Here is a 15,760-nt window from a genome sequence, read left to right on the forward strand (position 1 = left end):
GATATAGAGCAGTTCAGGGTATCTATTTTTCTTGAGTGAGATTTTTGTATTTGTAGTTTGTGTTTCTCATGAAATCTGTCCATTTCATCTAAGTTGTCAAATGTATTTGGAATAAAGTGGTTCATCATATTTCTTAATTATTATTTTTTGATATCTCTAATATCTATGATGATGCTCCCCCCTCTCATTTCTAATATTGGTAATCTGCATCCTTGTTCTCTCTCTCTCTCTTTTTTACCCCAATTAGACTGGCTAAATGTTGATTAATTTTATTGATCATCTCAAATAACTAGCTTGTGGTCTTATTGATTCTCTCTTTTTCTTGTTCTCACTCTGTCTTTTGTTTTCTGTTTCACTGATTTCCACTCTAATCTGTATATCCAGTTTCTACTTTGGGTTTTATTGCTCTGTTTCTGTTTTTTTCTAGTATTCTGGGTAAAAAGAAGGTGAGGTTAATAATTTCAGACCTTTTTGTTTTCCTATATGGGAGTTTAGTGCTATAAATTTTCCCGTAAGTACTGCTTTAGCAGCATCCCATACATTTTGATATATTGTTTTCATTTCCATTCAGGTTTCCAATTTCCACTTTGATTTCTTTTTTGACTCATTAGGTATTTAGAAGACTATTATTTGTGGATTTTGCAGAGATCATTCTGGATGATTAAAATATTTGTGGATTTTCTAGAGACCATTCTGTTAACAATTTCCAATTTAATTCCAGTGTAGTCAGAGACCATACTTTATGTGGCTTGAATGTTTTTAAATTAGTTGAAGGCAGAAGTGATTCAGTGACAGTTTTTTCCAGCTGGGACACATGGGGTCTTAAAACAGAAGATAGACTACCAGGGAGAGGAAGAAGGCTGTATCTCACTTGATGAGGCCACTAGGACAAGAGTGGACTGAGTAAGCATATGGCAGCCACCTTCATGATGTACTATTTAAAAGGGCAAGTTTTTATTAAACTTTTATTTTAAGTTCAGGGGTACAAGTGCAGGTTTGTTACATAAGATAAACTTGTGTCATGGGCGTTTGTTGTACAGATCATTTCCTCACCCAAGTATTAAGCCTAGTACCCATTAACTATTTTTTCTGATCCTCTCCCTTCTCCTACCTTCCACTTCCAATGGGCCCCAGTGTGTGTTGTTTCCCTCTATGTGTCCATGTGTTCTCAACTTTTAGCTCTCACTTGTGAGAACATGTGGTATTTGGTTTTCTGTTCCCGTGTTAGTTTGCTAAGGATAATGGCCTCCAACTCCATCCATGTCCCTGCAAAGGATATGATCTCATTCTTTTTATGGCTGCATAGTATTCCATGTTGTGTGTGTGTATATATATACATATAATTTTCTTTACCCAGGCTTTCTCATATATATATAATTTTCTTTACCCAGGCTTTCATTGATAGGTAGTTAAGTGATTCCATGTCTTTGCTGTTGTGAATATTGCTGCGATGATGCATGCATGTGTCTTTATAATAGAGTTATACTGGGAACTTTAGCATTGTCTCTGGTGTCTGTGCAAGAAAGAGGTTCCATTTTGTTTATTTGTTCATTTGTTTGTTTGTTTTTGGAAATTAAATCTCAGATAGGGCCTTTAAAAAAGAATTAGTTGAGACCTATTTAATGACCCAGAATACTGCTTATCATGTTACATTTCCATGTACACTTGAAAAGAGTATGTATTCTCCTGTTGTTGGATAGAATGTTATAAATGTAAATTAGGTCAAATGTAGTCATAGTGTTATCTAAATCTTTTATACCATTGCTCATTTTCTCTCCATTTGTTCTTTCTTTTTTTTATTGTACTTTAAGTTTTAGGGTACATGTGCACAATGTGCAGGTTTGTTACATATGTATCCATGTGCCATGTTGGTGTGCTGCACCCATTAACTCGTCATTTAGCATTAGGTGTATCTCCTAATGCTATCCCTCCCCCCTACCCCGACCACACAACAGTCCCCAGAGTGTGATGTTCCCCTTCCTGTGTCCATGTGTTCTCATTGTTCAATTCCCACCTATGAGTGAGAACATGTGGTGTTTGGTTTTTTGACCTTGCTATAGTTTACTGAGAATGATTTCCAGTTTCATCCATGTCCCTACAAAGGACATGAACTCATCATTTTTTATGGCTGCATAGTATTCTATGGTGTATATGTGCCACATTTTCTTAATCCAGTCTATCGTTGTTGGACATTTGGGTTGGTTCCAAGTCTTTTCTATTGTGAATAGTGCCACAATAAACATACGTGTGCATGTGTCTTTATAGCAGCATGATTTATAGTCCTTTGGGTATATACCCAGTAATGGGATGGCTGGGTCAAATGGTATTTCTAGTTCTAGATCCCTGAGGAATCGCCACACTGACTTCCACAATGATTGAACTAGTTTACAGTCCCACCAACAGTGTAAAAGTGTTCCTATTTCTCCACATCCTCTCCAGAACCTGTTGTTTCCTGACTTTTTAATGATGGCCATTCTAACTGGTGTGAGATGGTATCTCATTGTGGTTTTGATTTGCATTTCTCTGATGGCCAGTGATGATGAGCATTTTTTCATGTGTTTTTTGGCTGCATCAATGTCTTCTTTTGAGAAGTGTCTGTTCATGTCCTTCACCCACTTTTTGATGGGTTTGTTTGTTTCTTTCCTGTAAATTTATTTGAGTTCATTGTAGATTCTGGATATTAGCCCTTTGTCAGATGAGTAGCTTGCGAAAATTTTCTCCCATTTTGTAGGTTGCCTGTTCACTCTGATGGTAGTTTCTTCTGCTGTGCAGAAGCTCTTTAGTTTAATTAGATCCCATTTGTCAATTTTGGCTTTTGTTGCCATTGCTTTTGGTGTTTTAGACATGAAGTCCTTGCCCATGCCTATGTCCTGAATGGTAATGCCTAGGTTTTATTCTAAGGTTTTTATGGTTTTAGGTCTAACATGTAAGTGTTTAATCCATCTTGAATTAATTTTTGTATAAGGTGTAAGGAAGGGATCCAGTTTCAGCTTTCTACATATGGCTAGCCAGTTTTCCCAGCACCATTTATTAAATAGGGAATCCTTTCCCCATTTCTTGTTTTTGTCAGGTTTGTCAAAGATCAGATAGTTGTAGATATGTGGTGGTGTTTCGGAGGGCTCTGTTCTGTTCCATTGATCTATATCTCTGTTTTGGTACCAGTACCATGCTGTTTTGGTTACTGTAGGCTTGTAGTATAGTTTGAAGTCAGGTAGCATGATGCCTCCAGCTTTGTTCTTTTGGCTTAGGATTGACTTGGCGATGCGGGCTCTTTTTTGGTTCCATATGAACTTTAAAGTACTTTTTTCCAATTCTGTGAAGAAAGTCATTGGAAGCTTGTTGGGGATGGCATTGAATCTATAAATTATCTTGGGCAGTATGGCCATTTTCACATTATTGATTCTTCCAACCCATGAGCATGGAATGTTCTTCCATTTGTTTGTATCCTCTTTTATTTCATTGAGCAGTGGTTTGTAGTTCTCCTTGAAGAGGTCCTTCACATCCCTTGTAAGTTGGATTCCTAGGTATTTTATTCTCTTTGAAGCAATTGTGAATGGGAGTTCACTCATGATTTGGCTCTCTGTTTGTCTGTTATTGGTGTATAATAATGCTTGTGATTTTTGTACATTGATTTTGTATCCTGAGACTTTGCTGAAGTTGCTTATCAGCTTAAGGAGATTTTGGGCTGAGACAATGGGGTTTTCTAGATATACAATCATGTCATCTGCAAACAGGGACAATTTGGTTTCCTCTTTTCCTAATTGAATATCTTTTATTTCCTTCTCCTGCCTAATTGCCCTGGCCAGAACTTCCAACACTATGTTGAATAGGAGTGGTGAGAGAGGGCATCCCTGTCTTGTGCCAGTTTTCAAAGGGAATGCTTCTAGTTTTTGCCCATTCAGTATGATATTGGCTGTGGGTTTGTCATAGATAGCTCTTATTATTTTGAGATACGTCCCATCAATACCTAATTTATTGAGAGTTTTTAGCATGAAGTGTTGTTGAATTTTGTCAAAGGACTCTTCTGCATCTATTGAGATAATCATGTGGTTTTTGTCTTTGGTTCTGTTTATATGCTGGATTACATTTATTGATTTGCATATGTTGAACCAGCCTTGCATCCCAGGGATGAAGCCCACTTGATCATGGTGGATAAGCTTTTTGATGTGCTGCAGGATTTCGTTTGCCAATATTTTATTGAGGATTTTTGCATCAATGTTCATCGAGGATATTGGTCTAAAATTCTCTTTTTTGTTGTGTCTCTGCCCGGCTTTGGTATCAGGATGATGCTGGCCTCATAAAATGAGTTAGGGAGGATTCCCTCTTTTTCTATCGATTGGAATAGTTTCAGAAGGAATGGTACCAGTTCCTCCTTGTGCCTCTGGTAGAATTCGGCTGTGAATCCGTCTGGTCCTGGACTCTTTTGGTTGGTAAGCTATTGATTATTGCCACAATTTCAGAGCCTGTTATTGGTCTATTCAGAGATTCAACTTCTTCCTGGTTTAGTCTTGCGAGGGTGTATGTGTCGAGGGATTTATCCATTTCTTCTAGATTTTCTAGTTTATTTGCGTAGAGGTGTTTGTAGTGTTCTCTGATGGTAGTCTGTATTTCTGTGGGATCGGTGGTGATATCCTCTTTATCATTTTTTATTGCATCTATTTGATTCTTCTCTCTTTTCTTCTTTATTAGTCTTGGTAGCGGTCTATCAATTTTGTTGATCTTTTCAAAAAACCAGCTCCTGGATTCATTAATTTTTTGAAGGGTTTTTTGTGTCTCTATCTCCTTCAGTTCTGCTCTGATCTTAGTTATTTCTTGCCTTCTGCTAGCTTTTGAATGTGTTTGCTCTCACTTCTGTAGTTCTTTTAATTGTGATGTTAGGGTGTCAATTTTAGATCTTTCCTGCTTTCTCTTGTGGGCATTTAGTGCTATAAATTTCCTTCTACACACTGCTTTAAATGTGTCCCAGAGATTCTGGTATGTTGTGTCTTTGTTCTCGTTGGTTTCAAAGAACATCTTTATTTCTGCCTTCATTTGGTTATGTACCCAGTAGTCATTCAGGAACAGGTTGTTCAGTTTCCATGTAGTTGAGCAGTTTTGAGTGAGTTTCTTAATCCTGAGTTCTAGTTTGATTGCACTGTGGTCTGAGAGACAGTTTGTTATAATTTCTGTTCTTTTACATTTGCTGAGGAGAGCTTTACTTCCAACTATGTGGTCAATTTTGGAATAGGTGTGGTGTGTTCTTTCAATTATTGAAAGAGGAGTATTGAAGTCTTTCCTATAAAAGTATGTGTGCTTTTTTATTTTTCTTTACAGCTCTCTCGGTTTTTGCTTTATGTTGAAGCTCTGTAATTGAGTGCATAAATGTTTAGGCAATGATTCTCTTTATCCATGATAATATTCTTTGATTTGAAATCTACTTTTTTTATTTTTAATGTAATTACTACAGCTTTCTTTTGGTTATATTGACATGGTGTATCCTTTATATCCTTTTACTTTGAACCTATTTATGTCTACATATTTCAGGTTAGTTTCTTATAGACAGTATCTAGTTGTGTCTTGCTTTTTTGTACAATTAGATAATCTCTGCCTTTTAATTGCACGATTTAGACTATTTTCATTTAAGGTTATTATTCATATGGTGAAGTTTAAATCTAGCACATTTATCCCTTGTTTTCCATTGTCTCGCTGTTCATTTAACCCTTCTTTTTCTGCTTTCTTTTGTATTAATTGAACATTTTTTATTCCCTTTAATTTTATTTATTTACTTATTAGTTATAACATTGTTTTGCCATTTTAGTGGTTATTTTAGGGTTTTAGTATACATTTTAATTTATCACAGTCTAACTTTCAATTATGTAATGTCATTTAAGGTACAATATAAAAATCTAATAATAATATACTCTCATTTTCCCACTTCTGTTTTTTGTGCAATTTTGTTATGGATTTTATTTTATCTACATTATAAACTTCACATTGCTTTGTTATTATTTTTGTATAAGCAGCCAATTATCTTTTTAAAAGATTTAAATAATAAAAACTCACATATAGTTACCTAGGCAGTTGCTATTTCTGGTTCTCCTCCTTTGTGTAGATGCATAGTTCTATCTGTTATCATTTTCCCTTGCCTGAAAGATATCTTCCACGTTAGTTGTAGTGTGTATATGAGGGTGATGTATTCTTTCTGATTTTGTTTGTCTGAAAATCTTCATTGAATTTTTATTTTAAAAAATATTTTTGAGAGGCATATAATTGTAAGTTGACAGTTTCTTTTTCTCTGTACTTTGCCTCACTGTCTTTTTGCTTTATTATTTCTGGTGAGAAATCTGCTGCTACCTTCATGTTGTTCCTCTGTTAGTGAAATGTCTTCTTTTCTCTGGTTCTTTTTATGAATTTATCTTTAACACTGATTAGAAAATTAGATTATGATTGGTCCACATGTGCTTCATGTGTCTCTCATTCTTTTTGGACTAGCAGCTATGCAAGGCTGTACTTTTCATGGTGAATGGCAGAATGCAAACCAACCGACCAAACATGCAAGCACATTTCCAGCCTTTGTTTGCATTACATTAAGTAATATCATTAGCTAAAGCATGACATATGGTCAACTCCACGTAAGGGATGGGGAAGTAAAATCCATCTATCACAAAGCCACGGCAAGGCTAGGCATACAGATTATGCTCAAGTTGCACATCTGCACTAGAAGAGGTCCGGTACCTTACTAATAAACTTAGATGTCCCAAGTAGAAGACACCTCGTGAAACGGCACAGATTATTATAATTGGCAATGTTTTCCTATTGGAAGATTTTCCCCCACTGTGGTTTCCACAGCTGGTCTCCTTTCTTAGGAGCACATTCCAAGTCACCCCTTGTAGATTTCTGATGGTAAAGCAGTACTTATGATCAAGTTCCCAAAAAGCTAAGAATGTTGAGACCATACCATATGTTCTCTAATTGTGATGAAGGTGTACAGGATTCATTTGTCTTGTTAAGGAAAATTACTCTTTACTGCATTTCAACATGTAGTGACAGAGTTGTGAGTACATTCCTGCCCTTTTAAAAAGGAATACTATGTAAGCAGGCAAAATCCTTTCACTATTTTTGTAGCTTTACCAGAATATTCTTTGACATGAGTACCTTAAGGGATAATTCTCAAGAAGCTCAATTAATTGGCCACGGAGAGACAGCTAGCAAGTGGTAAAATTGGGGTATGAACACAGATTGATCTCAATCAAAGTCAGAGCATAGCCCATTATAGTCTGATGCCTCATTTCATCCTTCATCTCTAAATTTCCATTTGAGCTTCCTTAAGGGGATTCATTAGGCTTAAAAGGAAATAATGAATATATTCACATGACCTAAAATTTTATGGAGAACTTGCAGAACTTTGAGAATTCCTCTGCAGATTCTTGGGGTCCCTAATTGAGAACCTTGGGTCTGGGGCATCAGTGACAGCCTGGCAGGCATTGGATTCAGAGGCACCAACTGCAGTCTTACCTCTGCTACATGGCAGCTAGAGGCCATGACAATAGATCACCATTCAGCCAATTCTCTTCATTCTCCCAACTGGAGAATTGCTGCCATCTCTCCCTCAATTTTTTGTAAGGATTATATTTGAAAAGGCAGGTACAATGCAGTTTGAAGAACATGGCAAGATAAATGCTTTAAAGGCAATAAAGTGTTGTCAACATTAGACTGCACCAAAGTGTGTTAACATGAGGTAATGTCCATATGTGTAAAGTTCTTCGAACAGTGCCTGTCATACTCCAAGTATAATATGTTTACTAAATTTTAAAAATATAACTTTTACCTACATAAAAGTTTATGCAGGTTTTGAATAGGGAATCAGTTGATAGTTTTGTGATTGTAATTAGTAAAGAAAGTAGAGCTCTCAGAAGGGCATTATCCTTGTGAAATTTTTAAAAAGTATATATGGGGAGTTACTATGCTGCAAAATAGAAAATGCAAGGCTAATAGCATGACATATTAGCAGCTTTCTTCTGCAATGAGTACGGATATGCTAAGTAAAGTATTTAGGTTATACCACCTCGCTTTTCTTTATTTTTATTTATTTTTATTTTGGGGGGGGAATGGAGCCTCAGTCCGTCACCCAGGCTGGAGTGCAGTGGCGCAATCTCAGCTCACTGCAACCTTCGCCTTCTAGGTTCAAGCGATTCTCCTGCCTCAGCCTCCCAAGTAGCTGGGACTACAGTCACGCACCACCATGCCCAACCAATTTTTCTTTCTTTTTTTTTTTTTTTTTTTTTTTTTTGTATTTTTAGTAGAGACAGGGTTTCACCATGTTAGCCAGGATGGTCTCGATCTCTTGACCTCCTGATCCACCCACCTCGGCCTCCCAAAGTGCTGGGATTACAGGCATGAGCCACCGCGTGTAGCCCTCACTTTTCATACATTTCTCAGTTTTTAATTTCTGTGATGAATATTAATTAAAATAACTCCTGGTCTTCAAAAATCTGTCTCCAAAAATCTGTTTTTATATATACTTTACCCATTGGTTTGATGTTTCAATTTCTAGGCAACAAAGTTTTTTTAAAAAGAATTTTATATTGAATGCTAAACACATGTAATTTAAATTGTATGAAAACTGACCCAGACTCCCTTTTCTGTGATGTACTTTATGGGACTTTGTCTTAGCCTGGCCCTTTACTGTGTAACTTGAGCCTGGGTTATGCTGACTTCAAGCCCACATTGTTTTCATGTATTATGATACCACAAATAAATGAACAAATGATAATGTTTAGTATTATAGATTTTTTTTGTATTATCAAAGAAGGACTTTCTTCCTGTGTCTTATTTGGCTTACCTTCTTTCTAATCCAAAAATATTATTAATGGGAGCTCATTTTGCAGCAAATGTTGGGAGGCATGGCTGTCTGTCTCCTCTCTCCCTTCCGTTCACCCTCACTCATACACATACACAATTGAAACTAACAATGCTATGGATGAAGACTGGATCAAATAATAACTAAATCAAGGGGTAGGGTGCCAGTGAGGGAACGAGGCCATTGGGATGTGGTCAGCAGTACACAATGGCACCTTCCTTTTAAAATTTTGGCTTCCCAGAAGAACATCAGCAGTATTGCTGTAATGAATCCAGATCTTGGCCCATTTTATCAATTGGGTCATCTGTAATTTCTTGATCCGAGTTCTCTGAGCTGACAGAGGAGACTCCTTGCATCTTGGTACATTAGGATACATCCTTGGAACATTGTCTCTGTTGACTGGACTTGGAGTTAGACAAAGGACAAGAGCTAGAGCCTGGGACACATTCCAGAGCAACTTAGGTTATACTTGGCCAGAGTTAGTTATTTCCTTCTCACTGCATTTAGCTGAGTGACTGGGCGCATATGGGTGAGCCACCATGCTTATAAAAGTGTGTTTTGGGGATGCCCAATAATAATATTAGAGAGAGTATACATGGGCTATATCATGGCCTTATCAGATTCAAGCTAATACATGTTTATTTTGTTTTGTTATTTGTTTTAACAGAATGAAGTTCCTGAGGTGAAGAAAGAGGAGACTTTGCTGGATCTGGACTTTGATCCTTTCAAGCCTGAGGTGACACCAGCAGGTTCTGCTGGAGTGACCCACTCACCCATGTCTCAGGTATCAGGTGCTTTTTGGATATTTGGAGATATTTCATAAACCTCAATAAGCTCACTGTGGTAACCAATGATCCCTATACCTTTCATGACTACTATCTATTTTTATTTTTGGTTGACAGATATTTCCTAATAGGAAAGAGAGGTAGAAAGGGGACCTTATCGATATCAGTTATTCTAAGCCTCCCATGCCATCAGCTTTCTCTACCCGTAGAGCTGGCATAACCATACATTCCTGTTTTCTCTCCCAGAGTAATTGTTACCAGTGCCCACTTTGCACTCAGAACTGTTCAGGTTTACAGGATACGTTTTATGGCTTCCCTGGATGAAGCTCTTTCTTTTGGTTTCGGGTTTACTCTTCTTGCTGTTTTCTCTACTTCCCTTCCTCATACTTTGCAAGTTAAAGTGTGTTTGCAATGACCATGAGAGCATGCCCCAGCAGAAGCCGTTTTCAGTGTTGATAGTTCTGAACTTGATGATGCTATGTTCATCCTCCACATTGAAGAAGCTCCCCTCCTGTGATCATGATTATGGTTTGATGGACAGGTGCCTTGCTTCCCCAAGCCTTTTTGCTCACCATTCCCTCACACTCCACATGTCTTCCTTCCTGATAGTTACTATCATTACATTCTCTGTCAGAGGATACTGGTGGTAGGTGCCATAATGACCTGTGGGTAGGTCCTCTGAAATATAGTTAGTTTACAACTTTCTATGCTAATAGAAGGAAGTTAACTCAAAATTTGACAAAACAGAAACTGTTTATATAAGTACTTTGCATATGGTTGGAGCCCCACATATGAATTTAGGCAAATCCAAAGTTGCTAGAGTATGCTTCAAATGAATTAGTGCAAGAATATCATAACATTCAACCTAGGAATTAAGACCTAGCTTGAGTCCCTGGCCTTGAAGCCTTCTTGGTATATCACAGTAAACTGCCAGGGAATAAATAGCTCAATATGAACCTCAATAAATAAGGATTATGTCCATTTCCTGCTTTATTCTAGAACGTGATTGGGCTTCTAAAGGCTTTCCTGTTGTACAATATGAACAGTAAATGTCTAAGGTGTTAATAAAGTAAGAAATTAATAGTCTAAACACTACCCTTAAAGATGCTTTGCAAAAAAAAATGGGTCTCTTAGGTGAATGTTCCAAGAAGCCTCCTGTATTAACTCTCTTCTGGAAGATTCATGATGTGCATTAGAATATTAAAGACTGAGAAGTTCTGCAATTAAAAAAAAAGTTTATATTTGTTTAACTTAGAGTTTCCCAAATTTGTTTGACCACAGAAATCTATGTTAACTACACTTTTCTTAATATTCATTGGAATGTTCTCTAAAACAATATTTTGAGAAATGCTGAAGTATTGTCAGCAAGTTTGAGGGTTCCACCTTGACTACCAAGAAAAGTACAAAGTGAATGTACATATAATTGAGTATACTTCCTTCTCAGAGATCTCTCATTGTATAGACAGCCTGCAGAATTCACAGGATTTCCTCTGCCTTACTCTCTATGCTTCCTCTTTTTTTTTTCTTTGAGATGGAGTCTTACTCTGTTGCCCAGGCTGGAGGGCAGTGGTGCGATCTTGGCTCACTGCAAGCTTCGCCTCCCGGGTTCACGCCATTCTCTTCCCTCAGCCTCCCGAGTAGTTGGAACTACAGGTGCCCACCACCATGCCCAGCTAATTTTTTGTATTTTTAGTAGAGGTGGGGTTTCACCGTGTTTGCCAGGATGGTCTCGATTTCCTGACCTCATGATCCGCCTGCCTCGGCCTCCCAAAGTGCTGGGATTACAGGCGTGAGCCACCATGCCCGGACCATGCTTTATTTCTTTTGTGGCAGATGCAAAGTTTCTGCAGTGGATGCCGGAATGATTAGTGGGTGAGATTTCATAGCATTTCTGTCTACAAGTTTGAATAAGGAGAGAAACCTCTTTTATGTTAATTCATGATTACATTAATCCATAAATCATGAAACTGTGTGTGGCCTTATGACTAAGAGATTCTTCAAAATTAAACAAAAATTACCTTGGTTTAATCTTCAAAAGTCATAGTTCTGAAGGACATCTATCACCGCAGTGAGGGCAAGCTGTGTGTGTCCCTGTGCTCTTCCTCAGGGCTAGGTAATAAAACCCTCTGGCCTCCTGGTGGCCATAACTGAGTCACTACACTATAGTTGTCCTGCAGTCCAGCTTTGATCATACTTCTCCTCTTTTGCTAAGAACAAAAGTCTTGACTGAATGACAAAAAAAACATAGCACTATTAGGTCTGCCTGGTTTCTTTCCTCTTCACTCAAAATGACCTCCTTTACCCATCACCTGACTCCATGTTTTCAAGTGATGTTCTTGCTGCTAGCAGAACACCTCATCTTGTGATCTCTGCAGTATCTGTGTGCACTAAAGCATCCTTTCATGATCCTGAGGATTGATAAACATGACATTTCATATTTCCTGCCTTCCTTTTAAAGAAAATACTGATGATGTGTGCATTATACAGAGACATGTACTAGCTTTTATGATCTTCGATTCTTAAGGGGCTATGAAGCAATGAAATAAGAATCATCTAGATAATCAGAAAACATATTAGATCCATGTACAAAAAACTGTGGCTTTCCGTGGAGCTGTTCTCTCCTGTCTTAATCGTCCTACGAGAAGATGCTAAGCAAGAGACCAGGCAGGCTGCATGGAGATGCAAGGCAGGCAATGCAGAGCGGTTAGAGTGGGACCCAACCAGGTGGGTGCATATCAGTTAGAACCACAGGGCCCGCTTTCTGTAATACAGAGCCCAAATGAGGCCTTTGCAATCTCAACTGGAAACCATCATATTTTTAAGGTAGGAATGCCAGGCTCTCTAGTTCGCTGTTGACTTTTAGTGATTCAAAATAAGTGCATAAACATGGATCCATTCTAGTCACAAAGACATGGGCATAACGGGATGTGGCTTTAGCAGCAATTCTCAATCATAAAGGAAATAAGAAAGAGAAGTCTCCCCTACTCCCGTCACCCATAGTGGAAGCCGTTTGAACCATCTGGCCTCACTCCCCAGGATTCATAAGCTTTATAATTAAAATACCAGTAGTAGGTGTAATTCATTCATGTCTTAGAGGGTGCTCTGCCAATTTGTATGATTACCAATTCATTGAGCAGTGTGTTATCATCTAATTTAACATATTGAAGAACTGTTTTTCTGGAGATCATTTACCATCAAACTGGTCATCCTATATCCTCTTGAATGAGATGGGAAGGAAATAGCATTAGCAGTGATTAGGGCCTGCATTTCCTCAAAGATGTGATAAGCTCTAATATTTGGACACCTTGTTTACTTCATTTTAATGAGGTGTGTGTGTGTGTGTGTGTGTATTAAAGTAACCTCTTTCGTGTTTCAAATATAGTTTTCTACTCACATAGTGAAAGTTGAGATTGATTAGTCCTGTGCTATCCAAAGCTAAGTGCCATTTAAGCTTATATTAAGTATAATACAATTATGTAAAATTTAAAATGTGGTTTTGTTACCCTAGCACATTTCAAGTGCTCAATAGCCACATGTGACTGGTGGCTGCCAAACTGAATAAGCACAGATATGGATCATTTCCTTCACCAAAAAAGTTCTATTGAACAGTACTGTACAAAATGCTTAAAAAATGCTTATGATTTTAAGAACTTTTGTCACCTCAGCATTTTTTTATGTTTTGGATTTGTATAACTAACAGTATTTTTGTTTATTTGCTTTCAGACATTGCCCTGGGACCTATGGACGGTAAGCCACTAATAATTCTGTTTTCATGTATCTTGATCCCCAGAAATTTGGAAACCTTGTTATATTTTATTTCATTTGCAACAGAAAGAAGACTCATACATTTAATGATGATGTAGTCCCCTAGAATGATCATTAGGCCACTGAAAGTCTTGAGCATTATCAGAACCTGAAGATGATGGTGAAGGAAGAGTACAGTGGACCAGACTCCTGGGTGGATAATGGTCAATAATTTGAATAATGATCAAGAATTTGGCCCTTTGTTTCTTTGTGTGGTGGTTGGTGGCAAAAGGAGCTGTTGCAGTGAAGGACACACACACTTAAATAGAAGACAAGGAAAGTGTGAATAAGAAAATGGAAGAGATGGGCTACTTGGCACATGGAACCATTTTTTAAAAAATTATTATATTCAATGAAGCTTGGGTTAATAAGAACTTGAGTTTTAGAGCCAGATAGCCCTGGATTTTAGTCCAAACTCTACTACTCATAACCTTGAGACTTTGAGCAATTTCTTTTTTTGTTTGTTTGTTTTTTGTTTTTTTTTTTTTTAAGACGGAGTCTTGCTGTTTCACTGAGTGCTGGAGTGCAATGGCGCTGTCTCGGCTCACTGCAAGCTCCGCCTCCCGGGTTCACACCGTTCTCCTGCCTCAGCCTCCTGAGTAGCTGGGACTACAGGCGCCCGCCACTGCGCCCAGCTAATTTTTTGTATTTTTAGTAGAGACGGGGTTTCACCATGTTAGCCAGGATGGTCTTGATCTCCTGACATTGTGATCCGCCCGCCTCGGCCTCCCAAAGTGCTGGGATTACAGACGTGAGCCACCGCGGCCGGCCTGAGCAATTTCTAAAACTCTCTAAGCATCATTTTTTTCTCATTTATAAAATAAGGGTAACGATGCCTACCTCAGAAGGTTCTGTGAAGTTTAAATAAGATAATTGTAGAGTATGTAGCATGGTGTCTGATATGTATCAATAAAAGGTAGATATTATTACTGATGTTTTTTCAGCTAATCTGATGTGTAAGGATAACTACTCCATAATTTAGACTTGGGAAAGTGTCACAAACAGAGCTTTGTGGTGGTCTCATTGGTGCTGTGAAATTAAGTGATTGGTCACACACCTCTACAGCCTCATATCCCTTGGAGCAGGGTCTTTGTTTTAGAAAAGCCCTGGTGATGTGGTCTTAAGAACCCAGCTTAAGTTGTATGTTTTCTTCTTTTATTGTGAGGCAGAAAAAGGAAAGTTCTATAGATCTAGCTATTCATGGGCAATGCCACTTCTGAACTGACATTGCCACTTTCTTTCTCCCTTGAAAACAAAAAGATGTCTGTCCCTTCCTTCTGCAGTTGCAGGGCTCATACTGCACTCTTTAAGATCCTTGGAGCATCAAGGAAAGTGCTCAAGAAGAGAGATTAAAAATGTCTATTGAAACCACCAATGACTAAGTTATATCTTTTCTAGTGAAAAGTTTTACTCATATATTCACAAAAAGGCATGCATGGATTGATGTTTGAGTCATTTGAATTCTAACCTCAAGTCTGTGTTAATTTCCTCGGAGATTAAAAAGACAATGCTATTTTTTGTTATTCCAATATTTTATATCTTTAGTGGAACTGTAACATATTTTCCTTCCCTAGCTGGGAGGGTATGGAGAGGATGAAGATATCATCTAGAAAGAGCTTTTGAACATTTCAGAGGACAAACTTGCTAGGAATGGCAGCGATAACAAGAATGCAAAACAACAGCTTTCTGAACATAATTGCTCACAGCTATTAATCTTCTCAACTTCGCAAGATTTTTTTTGTTATGTGGAGAAAATGGCTGCTAATTTGGGGGAATGACATCAAGAGAACTCTGCAGGCAGTCAGACTGGTTAATATCAGACCATTCTCCATCTAAACACCCACCTCAAAGACAAAGCCAAGTATAGGATGAGTTTGGGGAATATTTTCTTCTGATACTGGGTCAGAGTGTGTGCTACTGTGTAACTTCTTGACCTCTAGTGCTTGATCTTATTCCAATGTTCTCAAACTTGCTTATGTGTTTGAAACTTCACATTTCAGAGTCTGCTAAAGCAAAAGTCATGTACTAGCCATAAAACATCCTTGTTGATGCTAGAAAATGAAAGAGGCTTTCTTTGTGTTTCAGTTGTGCCTTTTCTACACAGTTGTGGTCTTAAACAATTTTGGAACAAAAATCATTCCTATCACAAAACCAGTTGTAAAATTTGTTCCTAAACCAGTAAAAGCTATAGCCTTCAGCAGAGTGTTGACTCTAGACAGGGTAGGATTTTATTGTGTTAGTGAATTTTCTTCTCTTGCCTTATTGTTACTATTTTCTTTACCCATACAGACAAGCACTGATTTGGTACAGCCGGTAGGTAAATATCCAGAAC

At 37.8% G+C, this 15,760-nt stretch overlaps 1 protein-coding gene across 2 annotated transcripts in view; it reads left to right on the forward strand.

The window, feature by feature from the left end:
• Positions 1-15,760, forward strand: part of LOC100600277 (amphiphysin) — a 251,099-nt gene that overhangs the window by 186,564 nt on the left and 48,775 nt on the right. For both annotated transcript variants that reach the window (XM_003268961.2, XM_030797024.1), the window contains exons 12-14: positions 9,507-9,623; positions 13,348-13,371; positions 15,718-15,741. In XM_003268961.2, the coding sequence (XP_003269009.1) occupies positions 9,507-9,623; positions 13,348-13,371; positions 15,718-15,741 (165 nt within the window). The remainder of the gene's footprint in view (positions 1-9,506; positions 9,624-13,347; positions 13,372-15,717; positions 15,742-15,760) is intronic.

Source organism: Nomascus leucogenys, chromosome 17 (genome assembly GCF_006542625.1).
Source record: "Nomascus leucogenys isolate Asia chromosome 17, Asia_NLE_v1, whole genome shotgun sequence".
NCBI lineage: Eukaryota > Metazoa > Chordata > Mammalia > Primates > Hylobatidae > Nomascus > Nomascus leucogenys.